Here is a 16342-nt window from a genome sequence, read left to right as displayed (position 1 = left end):
AAGAGAGAAGAAAACTGTTTGTTTGATTGGAAAGCATGTCACTGAACAACTATATTGATTATACTGAGATGGAATAATCACGTTTTTAAACTTTTACATTCACACTTAGCAAATGAAAAAAATTTCCAAAATTTTTATTTTTACCCTGACAACATCGATAATTTCTTCCCGTTGATAATTCCGTCCCCTTAGTCTAATTTGAGCACCTCATTTCCACTGCGGTGATGCAGAGAGATCTCGTCACCACTGTTTGAAGATGACACTCGCTTTGATATTTACATAATGCAATGACATTCAGACATTTTTGTGTGACAAAACTGCTTTGAGGCCACTTTAGTGTGAAACCTAACACAAAAACCAGTCACTCTTCCCTACCACAGTCACATTCTTATGAGCTGGTTTGTTTTAACACACATTTGATAGCATGACACATGCGCACTAGAACATTTCATATTTCAGTGTCTTGTGCCATTTCGCTCCAGAATTTGAGTTATAAATGTCTGTTCTCTTTTGAACTTCCATGGTATGGAAAAGGAAAAAAAAAAAAAAACACATTGGAACTTCATGTTTTGTATTTAGCAGAAAGATAAAGTTCATATAGGTCTGGAACAACTTGAACCATTTTCATTTTTGGGTGAACAAAATCTTTAAGGGAAAACCTTAAAAGGTATAATCAAAATTATCCAAAATTTTAATTTGAAATATTAACGGCATTTCAACTCCCCCTCCATTAGGAAACATCTAATGTTTCAAAAAATAAATAAATAAAATAGTCATTTACACACCTTTCTGTGGTTTCAAACATGTAAGACATTGGGTAATCTTTGAAACACAAATTGCTACTGTAGTGAAACAAAGTTAAGTTAAAGTCAAGTTAAGTCAATAAAAAATTCCAGGTAACCAAAACTTAAGACCTAAAACAGTCAGAGGCAATGTAAAATAAATCCATATGAATCAAGGAGTTTAAAAAAAACATGCAAAGAGCACATCAGATATGGTAAACAGACTCAAACATGAATGAGAACCAGCAAGGTTTGCTGCAGCTCGCAACACATGCAAAAGCTTAAATGTTCACTATACGTGATGTGCTGTGTTAGTGTGTGAAAAGTATAAACTAAAAATCGGTTCATCAAATAAGCTCATCTAAGCACCCATAGCCTACATAAGACTTTGGTTAATCTTCAAAGCACAGATTTTTATGGATTTGGAAAAACATGAGTGAGAGTAAATGACCATTTTTGGGTGAACTAAACCACTTGTTAGCAACTATTGTTGTCAAAAATACTGACTTCGGTACCAGTCAATGAACACTGTAGCCAATCAGCAGTGTTTAAGAATTGGCACAACAGCACTCAAATGTTTGAGTGAAATGGACGTTTTTAAAAATTTCAGTACTGACTGGTACCGACACTAGGAGCAATAGATGTGATGACTGCAGTGAGAAGGTGGTCTTACCGGAGCATGCTGGTGGTGCGCTGGTCTGAAGTTCATGCTGGTGGGCCTCTGCTTCGGCATCTGCTGATGTCGCATCAGGTTCAGGATGGCCTGGTTCTGTGTGGCTGGAGGGCCCCTGGGTGCACCAGGTGCTCCAGCCTCATAATGGGACAGGGGTTTAGTGTTACTGTAGTTCAGCATGGCAGCCTGGGCTCCTGGGTTGGGTGGGTGGCTGAGGGGCCCCGTGGGTGCAGCTGGGTGACTTAACATGTTGGCGTGTCCACCGGGCTGCATGTACCCGGCTGGAGCGCCTGCTTTGGGAGAACCCTTGTTGGGCATAAGCAGGGTCTTGGGGTTGGGGAAGTCTTGCGGATACAAAGAAGGGCTGGTGGACTTCTCAAGGCCAAAGGTTCCACCCATTTGACTTTGGGTGGGAGCATTTTGGGGCCAAGATGTTGAGTGGTTGGGCTGCTGGTGGAATTTCGCTGCTTGCTGTGGTTTTTGTTGTGGCGGCTTCTGAACCACATGCTGCTGATGCAATATCGCCCTCTGCTGCTCACGTGCTGCTAACTGCTGCAGTTGCTGCGCGGGGGACAGGTCTTTGGGTGGGGCGGGCAGCAGGTGATTTGGGAGTGGTCTGGTGGGCTGCTGCTGCACAGGCAGGGCAGGCGATGTGGCCGGAGCAGTTGCGGGGGAGTTGGTGTGAAGTGGAGGCCCAGATGAGGTGGGTCTCACCTGAGGTGAACCGTTGCAAGAGTCTTGCTCGAAGGCGGAGGAAGCCGTAGCGGGGGAAAATTCAGTCTTCACGCTAGCCAGATCTGGTAGCATCAAGCTCTGAGCTGCACCGGCGGACAGGAGCTCGGGGTCCTTGCGATCTCCAAAACTGTCACTGAAGAGCTCCTGGATGTCCTCGTAGGGTACGGAGCGGTTGAACTCCTCCATGATCTCACTCCAGTCCTGATCGTTGAGGTTGAGGTCAGGGAAGAGGCTGTTGTTTCCATTCCCACCTCCACCAGGCAGTATGCAGGGCAAGATATCGTCCACCGGCTCCTGCTTCATTTCTTTCAAGCGGAAATCGGACTCTGAGCTATCGGTTAGACCAGACCCGTTGTGCTTCGCACCAATCGCTCTGTGGTTCCCATTGGCCATCATGGCTTCAGTACTCACTTTATGTTTGGAGTCCATAGGTGAGAGAGGAGGCACTGTGCCATTCGAGACCCCATTAAGACCCCCCAATGCATCCTCAACACAGGCTTTTTTATTGGGCGGGTAGCCATCGGTGAAACCATTGACCTGGTCACGGCCTAGAGGTGAACCAGCATTCTCCAACTTCCTCTTGACAGTCTCCTGTAACTGCACATAGAAAATAAAACAAATTAACATTTAACAAGCAGTTCATTTAGGTTTTTACTTCATATTTGTTACAAACTTGATAACGTGCATGAATTTTAAATCAACACCCATTTTTATTATAAGGATTCGTAAGTTATGGTGGAAATTTTAGGTGCTGTGACGAAGTCACTTTTTGTCATTTAAATGGCCCTGTAGTGTGACAAAGTTTTTACAAATATTCAGGTATATACACAAGAATTTTGTGTCAATTATCCTCAACATAAGCTTTTCTTTCCATTTTTAAGAGTCACAGTTAAATGTAATATTGATGTTTACCTGCAAAGATGTTGGTGGCATTTTTTCACCAAATAATTACAAATCAGCCAAAGCCAAATGTAGATCAAATTTTCGATAAACAGCTGAAAAGGAGTACTGAGTAATGATGTTGATATGCTATGGGCTGGTTTATTATTCATGACTCATATGTGCATTATGAGAATTAGCTCAAGAAACTCCCACTCATGTTCAGAAATCTTGGACTTTTTTAATTGCATATCCTATTAAATAAAATCAACATCAGGTTGATAAAAAGATGTGTAATATGCATTACTAAAAGCAAAAACATTGTGGACCAAGAATGCAGTTTTTCTACATACATTAATGATAATTAAAGAACTCGTTTTACAACAATTGACTTTAACAATCAGACTTTTAGGAATGAATCATGCTCTTAAAACTGCAGGGCCACTACTCTCCCATCACAAACATTTAGGCCTGCATATGGTATGCTGTATGACTTAAGATCAGCTTATGCACTGCATGCGGTTGTTAATACACACTGAATAAATTCACACTTTAGGAACTGTAAATTCCTAGAAAAGTTATAGTAAATGTGTCTACTCTTGAATTGTAACTGGCTAAAGATTATGCGTCTTTTCATCAGTTTCTGAGCATTTCTACACATTATTCATGAGAAGGAACTGTACTACTGTTGTAAATTACAAGGCGTCATTTAAATGTTTCTGCTGCACTGACTCAACTTTGTCATCTTGTTGTTCAGAGACACACGTGTGAAACGTGTGCATTTCTTCAGTGCAGTAGATGCTCTAAACATATACTGGCATAGTGTTTGCATACATTACATTGAATCTTTTTCAAATAAAATATATACAGAGACCTCCAAAAGTATTGGAACAGTAAAGACAAGATAGCTCTGTTGGCTGTGGAGTCAAGATATTTCCAAATATGATTAAAAGATGAATATGAGACAAAACTACAGAATGTCATAGCTGGTAAAACATCTATGTGTTGAATCAGCCAATAATAAACCAAGTAGTTCGGCACTTTTAGAGTTCATCCCTCTATCTGATGTGAGCATAAGTATTGGAGCAGTTGCTTCACAGGTCTTTCTAAGTGATCAGCTGTGTCCTGTTGCATTAATTCTTCAGATATTAAAAGCAGGGAATGTGTCGTATCAGTTATATCCATTACTTCTGTATTCTGAATCTTGCATTCGATGATGACACACAAACCAGGATGAAGATGAGGGAGCTGACTTTGAGAGAAAAGCAAGCAATTTGGATGCTAAAAGAAAAGAGGAAGTCAATTAGAGCTACAGCAAAAATAAAGGGCATGGAGAAAGAGTTTGGAAACCACCAGCGATACCAGCAACCAACAACTACCTGATTGGCTGAGAAAACAACAGTAGTTGATGACAGACAAATCATAAAAGCTGTGAAAATGAACCCTAAAAGACGTGTCTGTAAAATCACCAACAACTTCCAGAAAGCTGGGGTGATGCTCTGACAATCTACTGTCCTCAGGAGACTTTGGCACAGAATTACAGATGCTACACAGCAAGATGCAAACCTCTGACCAGCACCAAAAATAGAAAGGCAAGATTAGAGTTTGCAAAAAAGCACAAAGGTGAGCCAGAAGAGTTTTGGAACTGTGTTTATGGACCGATGAGACAAAGATGAACCTTTATCTAAGTGATGGGAAAGCAAAAATGAGAGAAAAAAAAAAAAAAAAAAAAAAAAAAAAAGGGAACTGCAAATGATCCCAAACATACAGCCTCATCTGTAAAGCATGGTGGAGGTGGTGTCATGGCATGGGCATGCATGGGTGCCTCTAAGTCATCAGTAAAGTTGAGAGGGCATGTTCCAATGTATGATGACAGTAGCAGAATGAATTTGGAAGGGTACAAAACCATCTTGACGACCAATATTCAAGAAAATGCCACCAGATTCATTGGGAAGAGCTTCATATTGCATCAGGACAATGACCCAAAACACCCTGCCAGTTCAGTCAAGGAATTTATAGATTGCCCAAGTCAATCTCCAGATTTAAATCTGATTGAACATGAATTTCACCAGCTGGAGAGGAGAGTAAAGGCAGAAATCCCCCAAAACAAGCAACAATTGGAATTGGCTGCATTAAAGGCTGGGAAAAATATTTCAAAGGATGAGACCAAGAGTCTGGTGATGTCTATGGGTCACAGACTCACTGCTGTGATTGTGCTCATGAGATCTGCAACTAAATAATAGCTTTTAATCTTTTATATCTGCCTTATGTTCAACTGTCCCAATACTTATGATCACATCAATGAGTGGGATGAACTCTAAAAGTGCTGTTCTTTTTATTTGGTAAAATATGTAGGGTAAACGCACCTATTAAGCTCACCAGACATTTTTAGTGCACAATATATTGGTTTCAGTACAAAAAGTTATGTTAAAATAAAATATCAATCTCTCACACAAAATTATTTACATTTTATTTTAAAAATGACAAAAGCATTTCAATTAAGATATACATTATTAAATTCAAAAAGTCCGGCTGTGCTTAATGGGTACATTTCTGTACCCATTAAACACCCCTGTTCCCATTAAGCTCACATCATGTTTTATTAAAAATTCTTGTTTAAAGAAAATTTGTAGAGAATAATTGTAAAATATATATATATTTTTTGAAGGTACAAAGTCAATCACAAAACAAACAAAAACAATAAAATCAAGCAACGAGGCATTCAAATCGATCAGTTATATATTCATAATGAAGTGTCATTTAAGCACATTGCAACATCTAGACTAGTCCACGTTCAGCTAAGTAACATTCAAAAATCAAATCAAATATTTAATTCATGGGGATGAACACAGAACACAGCCTCATTATGAAACCTCTCTTTAAATGGATGTCTTATCTACACATGATTTTTGCCCTGATTCTCCACAGATTTACAGTCTGGAGAAGCTGATGCTAGATGCCGAAGATCAGAGCCAGTCTGCAGATCTGAGTCGACCGAATCCATAGAAAATTGATTAACTTAAATTAAAGTGACAACCATCAGTTAATATTTAAAGTCTGTTTATGAAGTATTTACATAGACGTTCAATGTGGAAGAGCTTAATTAGAGCAGCAACAATTTTTTATAAATTTCATAAAATATTTATTAAGATGACAGGATGTGCGCTAAATAAATAGTCAGTCATGTATTAAGTTCATACATATTTTAATATGAACAAATAAACAATATGAGATTATACTTTTGCTTATTGATGTCACACTGAAGCTGCGATTTTCATAGTGTACCGTTTAAGCTCACCTTAAAATATGAAATCTTTAAAAATTACAGCACTGTAAAACCACAGACCAGCAATAAACTGTCAATTTATAATATTATGGATGTAAAAGTACAAGCCAGTAATGCCTGTGAAGTATTATGTTAGCGTAGCACACAGTCTTATACAGCTAATAACTGTGTTCTGCAGCATCTGTGCTGTGTTGCTAAAACTAGCTTTTGGATCTAATGCGATTATTTCCCCGCATCCAAGTTCCAGGCTATAATGTGCAAAGGTTTGAACATTAATCTCTTAAATTTTACAATAAGTGGTGAAACTTAAGCCAAAATGAAGGCTTAAACATCTAAAAAAGATGCACATTTAAGGGGCTTCTGTTTTGGTGAAAGTTTTTAAACCGCTTTCAAAATGGTGGCCAGACAGTGAGAACATATGGAGACCAATATCTCCGTGTGCAATGATCTGATTGACTTATAGGAGGTATATAGTAACAAACATATCAATTGGTTAAGACATCAAGTAGGATAATAAATTATTTCTTTTTATAATCTGATCTCAAAAATGGAAGGGTGCTTAATAGGTACGTTTACCCTATGTGTTGAAACGGCTAATAATACAATGTGACATTCTGTAGTTTTGTCTCATATTCATATTTGCAAATGTCTTTACTCCACAGCCGACAGAGCAATTTTGTCTTTACTGTTCCAATACTTATGGAGGGCATATGGATGATATTTCTTAAGAATGGTTAAAACCTATGATTGTTTTCATGTGAAAACGCTCTGAAGTTTATCATAGGGCAAACATTTTTAAATACAGCAAAGGGCCCCAACTCTTATTTTTTCTCCACTCACATTTTAGTATTCATTACCTGTATGATGAGTGTGTTGTAGTTCTGTGTTTTATTGGTTGTTTTCTCCTCTCCTAGTTCCCTCTACATTCCCACTTTACACGCCAAATGTTAGGTTTGAACGACTAGTGCTACAATGGGGGATTCATGACACTTTAATACATTTAAATGCGATTCTTTACTTGCACCACCCAATTTAACAGTATAGTATTAACCACAAATGCATGGCTGCTGTGTGCAAACAAATACCATGTCACAGGAACTGAAACTCCTTTGTCACATAATCTGAGATTTGCAGGGCTGTTGCATGATGGGAAACCAAAATATTTCCAAAGTGTGTGGCATTTAATAGGAACAAAATGAGGTTTGAAAACAAAAGAATGTGCAGTTTTTGACCCATCTGAACAGACTTGAGCCGCTGTGTGCCGACGTACGGTCTGGCTGTGAGTGAAGGCATGCAGCCCGTCTGAAGTGAACTCCTCCTCCCAACCGCAGAAGCACACTGCAGACTTTCTGAACCTGAAAAACGGGTCTTTCTGTATAAGCTACAGTAGCTTTTCCGAGACGACCTCGCTTGGGCGGCACACCCACGAAAACTTCCTCTCTTTCAAACATGCTAAAACTTTTCCCAAAGCAATTTTTTTTACTGATTTATGTCTCTTAATCTCTTGCACTCTTACTTTCCCTACATCTTCGTGCCTCCCCCGCTTGGAAGCACCTCCACCACAGGCTTTAGCCACATGAGTCTAATTACCATGTGTATGAACGTGTATCCCACAACAAAAGAGTCAGCGCACGGACCGCGGAGGGGTGCGGCAGTGTGCCAAATTCCTGCCCATGCTCAGTTCAGGCTCAGCTCGCCTTTGAAGCACTGCCTGCTACAATGGACGACCCCCGACCTCACAGGCGGGGGGAGCACCGGTTTTGGCCCAAGGGCAGAGAGCGCCGTTTGAGCGCAGCGATCAATATTAGAGCAAAGACTCGGGTCACTACACTCGGTTTTGTGGTTACAGCTACTTCACAAACGAGGGGCAAAGTCCAACAAGTGTTTAACATCCTTTAGTGAAGCTAGTAATTAGTCCTTTAATGGTTGAGAGCAAAATCTGTACATGCAATTCAAACCAGCTGTTCATTTATTAGTGCTTTTTGCCAAGACAAAGCAGTACTAACCCCAAGCACTAAACGTCAGTATGTAGCTGCGGCACACACTAGGGATTCACCAAAATGAAAATTCTTGGCCGAAAACGAAGCCAAACTAAATGAAACACTGGGCTGAAGACCGAAGGCTGAATACGGACGAGTAACACTGTTTCAGTGCAGATTTTATTTGCGCTTTGGACTTTTAACCCTGGCTAACAAACAGATAGCACCACTGTTTGAATACATGCAATCCGTGCATGCATTAGAAAACATAACGTTTTGCAGTTTATTTACTAGTTATTTAAAGCCATTTCACAAAAAAAAGGCATAAAAAAAAAAACAGTTCGTCCATGACAACCAAAAATAAATAGATTAAATTATCAATCTGAATTCATAATATGGCTGTTAATTATAAAGTTTTAACATCATCACATACAAACGTAGCAGTAAATGATGCCGGTTTGGGGTCGGCAAGATTTGTTTAAGGGTTTTCAAAGAAGCCTCTTATGCTAACCAAGACTGCGTTTGATTAAAAATACAGTAAAAACAGTAATACTGAAGTATTATTACAATTAAAATAACTTGTTTAAATGAGTGCAGTCAAAATTATAACATTAATGCAGACGGTCAATTTTTGCAGTTTAACGGGGCTGAAAACATTTAACGCAGATAACAAAGGGCAGGGCTAGGGCTGGCCTCCCCACTCACAACTGCTGCTTTGGTCTCGAATTCTTGACAATACTTGCATTTATTTAGATGCAGAACGGCTTTATGACCACTTCAAATGGGAGACTTTTCAGACGTGCACTCCACTTCACCTCGGCACAAGGCGCGAGTCAAAGGAGCGCGAAAACGGTACAGAAGACGAGGAACTTCAGTAGAACATCAGTGAACTGCAGTCAGATGAGACGTCAGGCCATATGTCAGTAAAAGGGCAATTCCACCGCTATGGACGTGACATTTGCAGTCAAAATCTGAAATATAAATTCTCATAAATTATATTTATCACCAATATATTAAACCATCTTTTTATATTTTTCTAAAGCCCTTAAAATAGAGTCCAGAAATCAGAAAAGTATCAGTCTATAACCCTTTGTGTGTTAAATGGGGGGGGGGGGGGGGGGGGGGCATGCATTACGGACGTGACTAACAATAACACAAGTTTCTGGGAGACAACATATTTTGTAGACTTTCTGCGAATTACAATGCACAGCTCAGGAGCAACAACATCTGCTGAATGGAGAAGGGTTGGCTATTTACAAAACATTAAATATCAACTTTGATTTTTTTTTCCCTCTGAAACACAAAAACGAAATTTTGAACAATGTTACGGACGTGACCAGTCTGAAAGTGGAATTCATCCGACTATGAAACAACCTATAAAAATGCTTTAAAAACTTTAAAAAGAGACGTCTAGTGGGGGCTGCCCCCCCATTAAAGATTTTTCTAGTTAACTAGTCCTTCGTTTAAGCCATTAGGCTATTCAACTAATCGCACAATTTATAGACATACTAAGCTTTTGCACTCAAGCACACGTATAAAATTTGCCACAAAGCAACTGTAGCCTAATGTTTATTAATGTATAGGAAACTTACACATTTTAATTATTTATTAATGAACTAATGTTTTCTTGACGGCTGCAAGAAGAAAATTCACAGTGCTGTCTCTCATCTCCACAGCTTGGACCATCGGACGCGCCTTTAGAGAGAATGCAACCTTCATACATTTAATTTAGTTTGTTTAAAAGTAGACATTTCAACATTTCTCCATGTGAGACACACATGGATCTTTTTGGAGACGCGCTCTAGTTCACGGAGACGGCAGAAAGCGCATCCTGTATGTTTTCGTTATTTTGCAAAAGCAACGTTTTGTTATTATGAATTTAAATCAAATCAAGTGCAAATGCATGCGCATCAATTGATATTCCGCACAAACACTTGAAAACAGGCCAAAAATATAGCACATTTATAGCCTATAGGTTAACGCTAGAGGTTGGAATCCACATTAAAATAAATCAGTCTACATCCGAGTCAGGTGCAGTTATAACATAAATTGAAGGCTATTTGACGTTTTAAAATGATCTAACTGACCAACGCCGCTAGTTGTTGATCAAGATTAAACGGATGCCGCTTAAAAAAAAAAGTTTTAATGACTTCCTTATGCATTAAATAACTAAGGTACAAAACAGGTTAATAAAATATTCGAAATATAACAGGCCTATTGTTCAAATATATAGACTGCGAAGACCTTTTGCATCTGCATAACAGTGAATTATTTTACTATGCAATGATATGAAATTAAACCACAAGATGTGTAAATGGAAAAAAAAAAAAAAGACAATAAAAAAAAAAATGATAACCCCAAAGTATGCATGCCAAATGTGCAAAATCTTGCACTCTGCATGCATGCAGCGCAGAAAGCGACAAGAGTTATTTTAAACACAAAATGTTTAAACAAGATAATATTGACAATGGCATTTAAAATAGTTTTGGCGAGCTGAGAATGCGATTTCTAAAATGTTATTAGTATGAATGAATTTCTAAAAATGTTATGATACGGTAAGCCTGACAGCAATAGACCTTTATCAGTCATCAGCAAAGAGGCAAACGTACGCGCCGGTAAGTGTGTGAACTTGCAAGTATGATGTCAGACACTGTAATATGCTCTGGTCCCCTTCCTGCTTACCGGGGGTGACGAGATTCATGGCAGACTGCTGTCACTCAATGACTGGGAGTGGTGCCCGCAGAATAACATAGGTTTTATAGACAATTGGACGAGTTTTTGGGGCAGACCTGACCTGTTGAAAAGAGATGGTGTTCATCCCTCCTGGGGTGGTGCCACTCTTCTCTCTAGAAATATGGCACATAGTCTTAGAGTACATACTTGACTAACTGGGGCCCAGGTCAGGAAGCAGACAGACTGGCTAAACCAACCGTCTGCTAGCCACCTCACGTCACAGAAGTCAGTTAATTCTCAGCACATAGAGACTCTTTCACCTAGATATCACACTATAGAGACTGTGTCTGTTCCCCGAACTAGAAAATGTCCTAACCAAATTAAGAGTAACAATCTAATCTAATTGATGTTCAACAAATAAAAAATGTTTACAATACAGAGAAACAATTGATAAAACTTGGCTTACTGAATATCAGGTCCCTTTCTACAAAAGCACTTTTTGTAAATGATTTGATCAATGATCATAACCTAGATTTGCTCTGTTTGACAGAAACATGGCTAAAACCAGATGAATACATTACTTTAAATGAGTCTACCCCCAAGATTATTGCTATAAAAATGAGCCACGTCCAAAAGGTAAAGGGGGAGGTGTTGCTACAATTTATAACAATATTCTCTATTTCTCAGAGGGCAGGCTTCAAGTATAACTCGTTTGAAGTTATGGTGCTGCGTATAACATTATCTAGAGAAACACGTGTTAGTGATAAATCCCCTGTGATGTTTGTACTGGCTACTGTATACAGGCCACCAGGGCACCACACAGACTTTATTAAATCATCTAAACCAACAACATTTATGTTAGACCCTATTCCATCTAAACTATTAAAAGAGCTGCTTCCAGAAGTCATAGGTCCTCTTTTGGCTATTATTAATTCATCATTGTCATTAGGATATGTCCCCAAAACATTCAAATTGGCTGTAATTAAGCCTCTCATAAAAAAAAAAAACCAAACACAATTTGACACCAAAGATCTAATTAATTACAGACCGATCTCAAATCTCCCTTTTCTGTCAAAGATACTAGAAAAGGTAGTATCCTCACAATTATATTCCTTCTTAGAGAAAAATAGTATCTGTGAGGAATTCCAGTCAGGACTTAGACTGTATCATAGTACTGAGACTGCTCTCGTTAGAGTTACAAATGACCTGCTTCTATCATCTGATCGTGGCTGTATCTCTTTATTAGTTCTACTGGATCTCAGTGCTGTGTTCAACACTATCGACCACAACATTCTTTTGAATAGACAAACACTTTGTTGGCATTAGTGGAAATGCTTTAACATGGTTCAAATCGTACTTATCCGACCGCCATCATTTCGTAGCAGTGAATGAAGAGGTATCACATCAGACAAGTGCAGTATGGAGTACCTCAAGGCTCAATACTAGGGACGTTACTATTCACGCTTTACATGTTACCCTTGGGAGATATTATCAGGAGACATGGTGTCAGTTTTCACTGTTATGCTGATGATACTCAGCTCTATATTTCTTCGCAGTCCGGTGAAACACACCAAATTGAGAAACTAACGGAATGCATAGTCGATATAAAAACTGGATGACGAGTAACTTCTTACTGCTAAATTCTGAAAAAACAGAGGTGTTAATTATCGGACCTAAAAACCCCACATGTAATAACCTAGAACACTATCTAACACTTGACGGCTGCTCTTTCATTTCTTCTTCATCAGTTAGGTGTGCTGTTTGATAGCAATCTTTCATTTGAAAGCCATGTTTCTAGCATCTGTAAAACTGCGTTTTCCCATCTAAAAAACATATCTAAATTGCGACCTATGCTCTCAACATCAAATGCAGAAATACTAATTCATGCGTTTATGACCTCAAGGTTAGACTATTGTAATGCTTTATTGGGGGGGTTGTTCTGCACGCTTGATCAACAAACTACAGTTGGTCCAAAATGCAGCAGCTAGAGTTCTTACTAGAACCAGGAAGTACGACCATATTAGCCCGGTTCTGTCAACACTGCACTGGCTCCCCATCAAACATCGTATAGATTTTAAAATCTTGTTAATTATTTATAAAGCCCTGAATGGCTTAGCACCTGAGCGAGCTCTTATCACATTACAGTCCTCCATGTCTGCTGCGTTCTCAAAACTCTGGCCGTTTGATAATACCTAGAATATCAAAATCGACTGCGGGTGGCAGATCCTTTTCCTATTTAGCACCCAAACTCTGGAACAATCTACCTAACACTGTTCGGGAGGAAGACACACTCTGTCAGTTTAAATATAGATTAAAGACACATTTCTTTAACCTGGCTTACACATAACACACTTCTATTATTCAAATCCGTTAAAGGATTGTTAGGCTGCATTAATTAGATCAACCGGAACCAGGAACACTCCTCATAACACACAATGTACTCGTTACATCATAAGAAGAATGTCATCTACACTAATATTTGTCTGTTTCTTTCTTATTCTGTTTCTCAGACCGTGTCCGCATCAGATGGTGGATTGGCACCGGGAGAATGATATCTCCCTGATCATCTGCGGAGGCCGGACATCTGGATGGGCCCCGGGGACGTGAAGACGTCGACTAAAAATACAATAAAACTAAAAATATAATAAAATGCCTAACTACATAATACTATTATTGATTGAAATTGCAACAATATAAATAAATACATTTATACATTTAAAATTTAATTAAAACAATAAGTAAACAAATAAACAATTATCCCCTGGCCAGAGGAGAACTGGCCCCCCGACTGAGCCTGGTTTCTCCCAAGTTTTTTTTTTTTTTTTCCATTCTGTCACAGAGGGAGTTTGGGTTCCTTGCCGCTGTCGCCTCTGGCTTGCTCAGTTGGGGACACTTAATTTCTAGTGATTATCATCAATTTGATTTTGCAGATACTATTTAAACTAAACTGATCTAGACGATGACATCTCTGAATTCAATAAAGAAATGCCTTTACTGAAAATTGATTAATCTTATTTTTATACATTACTGACACTCTATCCTCCAATTTGATACGGTTAAGTGCTTTGACAAAACCTGAATTGTTAAAAGCGCTACATAAATAAAGGGGACTTGACAAATAAAATAAAAAAATAGGGAAGTCTTTGATCTCATTTGAAAACAGTCGAATGAAAATGTAATTTTACTTTAGGTGCACCCCTGATACGTGGTGGATAAACAGCGATTTTCTTCAAATTTCTATTAAAGCATGTTAATGCAGTAAAATACAGACCTAAATGCACAAGTTAAACAGGGTTTTATTCTTTTGCTAAAAACTTTATTTTTTCATGGTAAGGATGACTTTTGCATGGAATTGCCCATAAACAAAATCTTCCTGTCCAGTCAACCATTACACTGCTCATAGCAAGTGCTCTTCAGTTGCACCCACAAATACAGCGGAGCGCACTGTAGCTTGTATTATTTCATATTAAAGCACAAATGAAACGACAAGCATGCATGTCAGATCAGAATTACGTTCACCAGTGGCAACTCTTAAAGTAATAGCAGCCAAAAAAATCTAATAACCCAGCTGCTGTGATGTCTGTTAATCAAAGAAAGAAAGAAAGAAAGAAAAAACACTTTTGTAGCTTTAAGAATTCATCTATATTTAAATTTAGAAATTTAGTTTGATAAATCTATTCAGTTTCTGTATATTTCCTACTTGCTGAAGGGCACAGGTAAATATGACATTTATTATGTGAATAAATGTATAAATTAAGTGAACTTAAATTAGAAGTTATTTTTTAAAGTCTAATAAATTTTAAAATGGATAGCGCTCAATTATACTGTAATGCTGAATGGCTATAGTCAATGGTTAAATATGAGGGGAAAAAAAGAATTTACTAGATACGTAGTATTGGTATCAGTGATACTTTAGTCATAAATATGCAATTAAACAAAATATTACAAATATTATGTTGTTTCTACATTAATTTGAAGATTGAATGTGAAACTATTGCAATAACGTATAAAATATTTAAAAACCTCAAATTAATCTCAATTAGTTAATATTTTTTTAATCGATTGACAGCACTAATTTTAATATATTGAAAAAAAAAATTAAATGCTAGAAATCTGATCATGCAATTAAAAACATTCTGGATTTCACAAAGGGGGGCAATTTTTCCCCACACCGTTTTTTTGTCAGCGGCAATGGCATTTCTGCCCTGAGCCCTGGTTAACCCTGGTCAGTAGCTGTGAAAGGCCAGCTGCAGACCAAGTGCTGAACAAGAACAGTGAGTTATGTTGAGTCATACTGCGAGGAAGAGAAAAACAACTAGATGCACTGCAGTTTGGCACAAGACTCACTCTTATAGCACAAGCTAACTAAAACCAACAGCCCATCTAGAGAAAGCTACATTAACATCATATGATCTGCACTTAAACTGGTAGCTGACTAGGGCTGTATACCTTGGAGAACCTGGCGATACGATACATACCTCGATACACAGGTCACGATTCGATACGTACCTCGATACAGAGCTGTCTCGATACGATTTGATACAATGTGACACGATTCGATACGATTCAATAAAAATACATGGGCCAGAGCCAATTAGTTAATGCTGAACACATTTACTCAACAAACAGAACTCTGCATTTTTCTTCAATTTATTGAAGACAAAAGTGCAGGGCTTGACGCTTACCTATTCCCCAAGGAGCACATGTGCTCCTAAGTCCAAAAATTTAGGAGCGCATTAAAAACATTTAGGGGCGCAATGCAAATTTTTCTAATTAGGTGTTTTAGCTTAATAAGGGGATACAAAGAGACATTTACAAGCACCATTATTTAATTTATCAGAATACAGAAAGTACACAAGGTTTTAAAATAATTTTACTTCAGACACTTTAATAGGCTAATTATGTAATTAGTTATAATCCTATTAAACTGTGTCGGTATAAAATTTTCACAATAATCATTGAAGCTTTTGTCACGGTATATGTTTTTGTTTTTAAATCACAATATATAATTTCTAAGTGAAAAAAGTGTTGTCGTCCTAACAGGTTAAATAACTTTATTAAAGATAATTTACTAAAAGACTTTTATAAAAAATACATAAAAATATAAAGTAAACAAGTGTTTCAAGATTAGAGTGCAAAAGATTGTTCAAATGAACGAAAGAACAATATAAGTAAGGTCCCATTTGTTAACATTAGTTAAAGCAGGTTAACATTAACTAAAAATGTGCAATAGCTAATTGTTGCAGTAGTTAATATTCTTTGTTAATGTTGATTTAATAAAAAAATACAACTATGTTAGTTAATGTTAGCTCCATTGAATTATATTAAGACAACT

The 16342-nt window shown here is 37.9% G+C and overlaps 1 protein-coding gene across 1 annotated transcript in view; it reads right to left on the bottom strand.

Annotated features, from left to right (window-relative positions):
- The window catches only part of LOC306853383 (mastermind-like protein 1), a 38411-nt gene that overhangs the window by 8594 nt on the left and 13475 nt on the right, over positions 1–16342 (bottom strand). Inside the window, exon 2 of the mRNA XM_079390742.1 lies at positions 1456–2787. Coding sequence (XP_079246868.1) covers positions 1456–2787 — 1332 coding nt within the window. The remainder of the gene's footprint in view (positions 1–1455; positions 2788–16342) is intronic.

This window comes from Barbus barbus (assembly GCF_936440315.1).
Source record: "Barbus barbus genome assembly, chromosome: 33".
In the NCBI taxonomy this organism is placed as follows: domain Eukaryota; kingdom Metazoa; phylum Chordata; class Actinopteri; order Cypriniformes; family Cyprinidae; genus Barbus; species Barbus barbus.
Note: the sequence above shows the minus strand (reverse complement) of the source record. Positions and strands in the feature narration are given on the sequence as shown.